Here is a 6,719-nt window from a genome sequence, read left to right as displayed (position 1 = left end):
GCGTGGGGCGCGGGCTTAGCAGGCTGCACCGCCACCGACCCCTCCCGGGACCTGTCGGACCCGGCGCCTGCGTCCCACCACCCGAACCCGCGTAGCAGACTCTGCGAGCCGCCGTGAACAGGCCCGGCCGCGGTGTGGGACAGATCGCCCCGCCGCGCCCCGCGGGCCCGGGTAGAGTAAGGGGCTCGAGGAGCCTGCAGGGGCCACGGGTGACGGCCACATCGGAGGGGTTGGCTCTCTGGTCATTCCTCCCCAGCCTCCCCTCCTCGGCCCCTAGGCTCTCCTGGCTGGGGTGACACCCCTCCTTTCGCGTTCCCTAGGCTCCCGCCCACTGCCCTGACTCCCCAGCCGCCTCGGGGGTGATTTCCCCTGCGTGCGAACACCGCACCGAGTACGATTCGACCCCCCTCACCTTCCCCTGCATCTCTCCTCCTCCAAATTCCCTCCCTTCGCCTTTCCTGTCATCCTTCCCACCCGCTTCCTCCCTCCGCGACCCTTTGCTCATTCTCTAGCCCAGTCTGTCTCGCTGCAGTTTCGCTTTTATCCGAGTCTCAAGTCTGTCTGTCTCTCCCGGCGCCCCCTCCCCCTCCTCTGCTATTAACTTCTCTGATTGGCGCCCGGCTCCGGCGCTGGCTGATGAGCCCTATTCACTCCCGGGCTTGACACTCTCGACCTGCCCCGGCTGATTGCTGGGGGGCTGGCCTTGGAGCGCTGATGAGCCACAAGGGTCAGCTTCGCTAATTATCCGCTAATTGCAGATGACTCTCTCACCTCCCCCATTCCCAGACACTGAAATGATGGCACCTTTTACTCTCCTCTTCCTCCTGATTCGCAGCAGCGGAGTTTGACAATCAGAGGCAAAAGTCAGGGCACTTGGGCTGGATAGAGCCTCCAGCCTGAGAGGAAGCTGAGACAGACGGGCAGCAGCGCCTTCCCTGGAAGGACAGTGGCTGAGCCTCAGGACCAGAGCTAGCTAGTCCCCTGGAGAAAGCCAGTGTCACTCAGAACCTAGAAGACTACCAACGGCTCAAGTGAGCCAAGGACATGCAGCCTGGGTACAGAGGTGGCTGCCAAAGCCAGGGGGGCTTGGAAAGAGAGGGGAATTATGTGGTTCAAGTGAGGAGGGGAAAAAAACCAAGGTGAGGTGTCCCCAAGTCCCCAGAGCCCAGACAGACCCAGACCAGACGGGGAAGGGACACTTGAGTGACCCTTGTTCACATCAGTCACACCAGCTAAGGACAAAAGTATGCTTCAGTTGACAGTTCATCAGGGGGGTGAGCAGAGGAGTGCCACTTCATGGACTCCTGATCTACCTGTGGCTCCACATTAAAATCTGTGATACTGAGAAGAGAGGGGCCAGTAGGGAAAAGGTTGCCATGGAGAAAGAAGAGATCCTGGAACCCTAACTCACCACTGAAGCACTGGGTGACACCCATCCTGCCTTAAGAGAATCTCCAGAACATTCCTTTGATAAATTACCCAAGCACCTCACTTTATCAGCATGGGAGACAGTGTTACAGCGTTCTTAAAGTTTTGAGTGGTCAGATGCTGGGAACATCCTGAAGCTGTTGACGCAAAACACTACTGAGAGAACTTTGGGCTCCAATAACGGGAACTGCCTGCGTGGCAGAGAGCCAGTCCAAGATGGTATGAAGGTAGAGGCAGTTTTAAGAAGCACTCGTTTTTGTATAAGCAATAAAAGAACATAATACAAAATTCCAACAGCAGCTCCCTTCTACCAGTCCCCTCTCCCCTTCCACTCGCCCCCCACCCGCGCAGTAAAGAGACATTCATAAAGCTGTCGCTCACTGGTGGGACAGAGTTGAACATTCATTGTCAACTACCTAAGGTTAAAGACCATTGTGATCTGGAAGATGTGTATCATCCAGCTCAAACCCAGAGCTGCTGGAGCAGAGAGGAGCTTGACCTGCTGATTCTCAGCTCAGGCTGCTGGTACACAGAATCCAGGCAAGAAGCTTTGTCCCCAACAGGTGCCAGGGGCCTGCAGTGAGACCTTTACAACTTTGTAAGTGGCCTGATGCCATGGTGCATGTGAGTCAGACACGGTACTTCATAATTCATTCACAATCTCGTTTACATGTCTAGTGGGCCATGGCCATGGAGGGTGACTTCTGCATTGCCCTGGGCCTGGGCTGCAGCCTGTAGCTAACCTGGGCATTGGGGTCGCTGATTCTCTCCCACCCCCTCCTCTGAGGGGGCATAGAATGGAGGCTATAAATATCTCCTGCCCAGTCAATGAGTCGGTGCGAGTGGCACGTGAATAGCAGCAAACGCATTTCAAAAGGAGCCCTCTGCCCCCTAAAGGACCAAGCAACTCCTAGTGGCCAACGAAGAAGGAAATGCACCTTCACAGAACCAGCGGCGCCTACTCTCCCATCAGTACCAAGGACAGAACCTGCCGAAATGCAATCCAAAGGAGGCTTGCTTCGTTTTCTGCCCGTTGCCCGTCCAGTGTGTTCAACCTTACAGGACGGGGTAGAACCGCCCCGCAGGACTTCCAAGGCTGTCATCCGTCCGTGCCGCCGACCTGCCGGTTCGCAGTCAATCGCTGCAACCATCGCGGCTTCTTTCTTACCAGGCGACAACGCTGTTGTGTTCCTCCTAGTTAGCCCAAGGAGGCTCCTAGCGGGCAAGCCCGCTACCCATTGTCCCCAGCGCGCCCCCGGGTGGCCTCTGCTCCGTCCCGCCCTCTCTCACTGTCCCCAAGCCGCTGGGGGAGGAATCGCGTTTTGAGTCTACACTGTGCAGCTAAATTGCGGACTTCGCGAGCATCTAATTTCATCATCTGACCTCCCTCGCCTGCCAAGAAAGAACAAAAGTATCCTCCTATGGAAGGCCCCGGAGCAGCGCAGTCTCCCCCTGCACTCTTGGCTGGAGAGGCCGCTTGCGCTGGCCAGCTCGCAGAGCCCTGCTCGCGGCCGCCCTCTGGTGACAGTACGGAGCACCTGCAGCCATTAGGGGCGCGATGCGGAGTGCTGCAGCGCTCCCTGGTGGGACTGACGAGAGGTGCCGAGGACGGGGCGTCTGCGCGCGTCCGGGGGGGAGGGGGCGCCTGGCTGTGCGTGCGGGGGCTGATGGGGGCTGTACTTGCGTGACTTAAAGTCGAGTGTGAATGTGCACTGGGACAAAATGTTTCGGCGTCTAGATGTGTGTGTGTGTGTGTGTGTGTGTGTGTGTATGTGTGTGTTGCGTTGAACACAAGCTGTACATGCGTGCGCCCACAAGCACGCTGCAAGCTCGGTGGTGGGGAGGTCTTCGCCTTCAGTGCAGGGCGGAGTCCTCACGGAGGCGTGAAATTGGTTTGGAGCAAACACATTACAGAAAGCAATTACCAGGGAGAGGTTCTGGGGCCCGCAGGACGAAACTGCTAGGAGGCAGGGGAGGACGCTCCCTGGCACGCCACAGCGTCTCCCTGTGAAGCTGAGGTCGGGCAGCAGCCCCTTACCACTCTACGAGGCCTTCCATTGCTCCCCGGGTGGGCCGGATGAACTCCCTCCTCCCACCACCTTCCATCCCCAACACCTCCAGGAGAGGCCGCTTCCTCTGTGTTGGTCCTGTGTCCCAACGAGCCATCCACACACCTGATTCTCAGACCAGATTGGAAATCTGCGGAGGGCAGGAACGAGTGTCGTTGGCAGCCATTTATTACAGTATGAAGGCCAGCATGGACGGAAGATGGAAGCGTCCTTGAAGCTTCCACAATAGGACTTTTCAAAAAGAAGGGTAAATAAAGAGGAGCTGATACCAAGGGCTCAAGGAGAAAGAAAATGTTTTGAACAGGATGATGGTGACATATAGGTACAAATGTGCTCGACACACTGGATGTATGGATTGTTGTAAGAGTTGGAAGAGCCCCCAATAACAATTTTTAAAAGAAAGAAACAAGCAGGACTTTCTCCAGCAAGATGTCACATGGAAATGAGTCCCATAATTCCATCCTCCTAACTCCAGGCTCACATAGCCAAGTGCCTTTTAAACCCAGCCTCTTTTAAATGACCAGTCGGACCCACCCACTGCCATCAGGTCATTTCCGACTCAGCGCCCCTAGAGGACAGAATACAACTGCTCCACAGGGTTGCCAAGACTGGAATCCTGATGGAAGCCAGCAGCCACATCTCTCTTCCCCAGCTGCCTAACTTTTAATTAGCAGTCTCAGCTTTAACCACTGCAGTACCAGCCTTCCTAAGATGACCAGGAGGAATCTCAGATCTAACATGTCCACAGTACACTTCTTGATGCCTTTCTCCTCTTCAGCATCTTGTAAGAAGCCCATCTTCTGTTCAGCAGCTCAAGCTAACTGGGGTCAACCTGGAGATTGCTTCCCTCAGCCCTCACACTCCCTCCATCAGGTGGTGCCATCAGGTCTCCAAAAATGTCCCCGACTCTCATCACCCCTGACCTCATCTCTTGAGTGGATTACTGGAATAGCCTTCCAGCTGGTCTCTGATGCTCTCTCTCTCTCCACCCCCCACTATCTCAACGGGTCACAGCCAAAAAGTGGTCCTTTTTAACTTGTTGGAAACATTGTATACAAATACATACATACAAGTACCCTCTGGGTTTTGAAAGTTTGCTTTACACCATTTCGCTTTTATAAAAAGACCTACCTGTTTGGGCGAACTGAAATGAATCAGAAGATTTTTGCTTTTAGGAAAAAGGACAAAAAGTGAATACACTATGCGGCATTACTTTGCAGGGAGCTCTTCACCAGGCAACCTGCAGCTCTAACAGCCAAGCTCTTTCCCCAGAACCAAGTCCTGCTTTTGTTATATGTTAGAGGAGCCCTGGTGACCATGGGCCAGGTCAGCAGTTTGAAATTACCAGATGTTCCTCAGGAGAAAGCCTGTCTTTCCACTCCATAAAGAGTTACAGTATCATATATAAACCATAAACGCATGAATGAATCTGGGGGCTTGCACTTAATTCTAGCCCCAATCTAAAAACAATCAGTTCTTATGACAAGGCCCTGCTTGATATCCTTCTCATGAAGAGATCACTGGAGATATGGGTGCTGTAACAAAGTGTGGTGAAGAAACTAGATGGTACCTGGCTGTCAGAAAGAATTGCATCTGTGGTATTCAAGGCTTGTTGGGGGTATTAAAACAAGCAGCCATCCAAGTGAGGCATCAATTAAATCACATGGAAGAAGCACACCAGCCTGAGTGATGCAAGGATTGTACATAATATAATCCAAATCTAAAGGAGGGAATGGCATCAGAGCTTGTGAACACCTGGTTGTCAGAAGGCTATAGATGACAGTGGAAGCCCAAGATTCACTTGTCCAAGGCCCAAGGTCTACATTTGGATTAAGCCTCCAGAGAACAAACCCCCTTCAATCACAGTTGAGGGATGTGAATAGCCCTGTTATCAGACAGAAAGTATTTATAAAGTCGGTTATGGCCGATGTGGTTAGGTGAGAATGTAATATCATTTGATCTCTTTTTTGACCCATTTAAAAGTTGTCTCCCCCCTCCTTTTTTATCTTTTCTTTTTCAGATGCAGGCCAATACACATGGATCAAGCCCTAATGAATCCCCTCTGACTATGGACCAGGTATGTGAATAGTCTTGCTTCATGCAGAATGGATTGGGAAATATTTTCTGCTTTCTTTTCAATTGAGGTTTTTATCTGTGTTGTTATTCTTGTTGGTTTTGGTTTTGTTTCTATGTTGCATTTTCTGTCTATGAAATCCAGGATAGGTAACTCTAGAGAGACGGTAACTGGGTGAATGGTTCCTTGGTGGTATGTGGAAGCCTCGGTGGTGCGGTGGTTACACGTTGGGTTGTGATCCGCATGGTCGGCAGTTCAACACCACCAACAGCTCTGAGAGAGAAAGGCTGGGCTTCCTACTCCCGTAACAGTTGCAGTCTCAGAAACCCACGGGGGTCCCTCTGAGTCAGCATTGACTTGAAGGCGGTGAGTTTGGGGGTTGGCAGGGAGGTTGGGAGAAAATGGGAGTTAATAATTGTGAGGCCAAGAATGAAGAAAATGTTCTACAACTGATTGTGGTGGTGGTTGTACAGCTCCTGGATACCACCGAACTATTGAATCGTATGAATGATAGGTGAATTATATATGCCAATGAAACTGTTGAAGGGGGGGGGAGACAGTTTCAGAAACCCCCCGGGACAGTGGCTATGAGTCGGCATCCATTCGATGGCAGCAAGTTGTTGTGTTGTTGTTTTACTGATTGCTATTCTTGATTTAGGTCATGTTATATTTGGTTAATTTGACAGGCGATTGTTCCAGGTCTGAGCAGGCCCCCAATATTTTCCCATAGAAAGGCATGGCGATGTTTCGTTGCTTTCTGCCACGTTGGCGTACGACCAGGTTCACAGGAACACGCCGCGTTCAGAGAGGTGGGAAGCCAGGCAGCCTGAACACCTCCATGGTCAGTGCGCCATCCAGCGACGTTACCGCCATTCACCACCTGGTGCTACCTGCTATCCCGGTTCCAAAAGTTCTCCAACAGGCCAAACAGGAACGCAGGGCGCCTGATGTAGCCACGACCCCTGGCCCGCTCCCGCAGCCCCTGGTGATGATGAATCAACATTCTATTTGCCAAATTTGGATATTTCCTAGAAGTGGGATGGATCATACAGTCTGGAGCGATCGTTTAAAACCGAAAACCAGCCCATACCGCTTTCTTGAAGCCCTTTGACCACTTCCAATGCAGGTTGCCTCTTTCTGGACCCCCT

At 52.5% G+C, this 6,719-nt stretch overlaps 1 protein-coding gene across 1 annotated transcript in view; it reads right to left on the bottom strand.

Moving 5' to 3' along the window:
• GBX1 (gastrulation brain homeobox 1) overlaps nt 1-2,579 on the bottom strand; it is an 18,512-nt gene extending 15,933 nt beyond the window's left edge. The window contains exon 1 of the mRNA XM_004702479.1: nt 2,549-2,579. Coding sequence (XP_004702536.1) covers nt 2,549-2,579 — 31 coding nt within the window. The remainder of the gene's footprint in view (nt 1-2,548) is intronic.
• Between the last annotated feature and the right edge of the window lie 4,140 nt (nt 2,580-6,719).

This window comes from Echinops telfairi, unplaced genomic scaffold, assembly GCF_000313985.2.
Source record: "Echinops telfairi isolate 266 unplaced genomic scaffold, ASM31398v2 ScPeMD7_31;HRSCAF=116, whole genome shotgun sequence".
NCBI lineage: Eukaryota > Metazoa > Chordata > Mammalia > Afrosoricida > Tenrecidae > Echinops > Echinops telfairi.
This window is presented reverse-complemented; position numbering and strand designations above follow the sequence as displayed.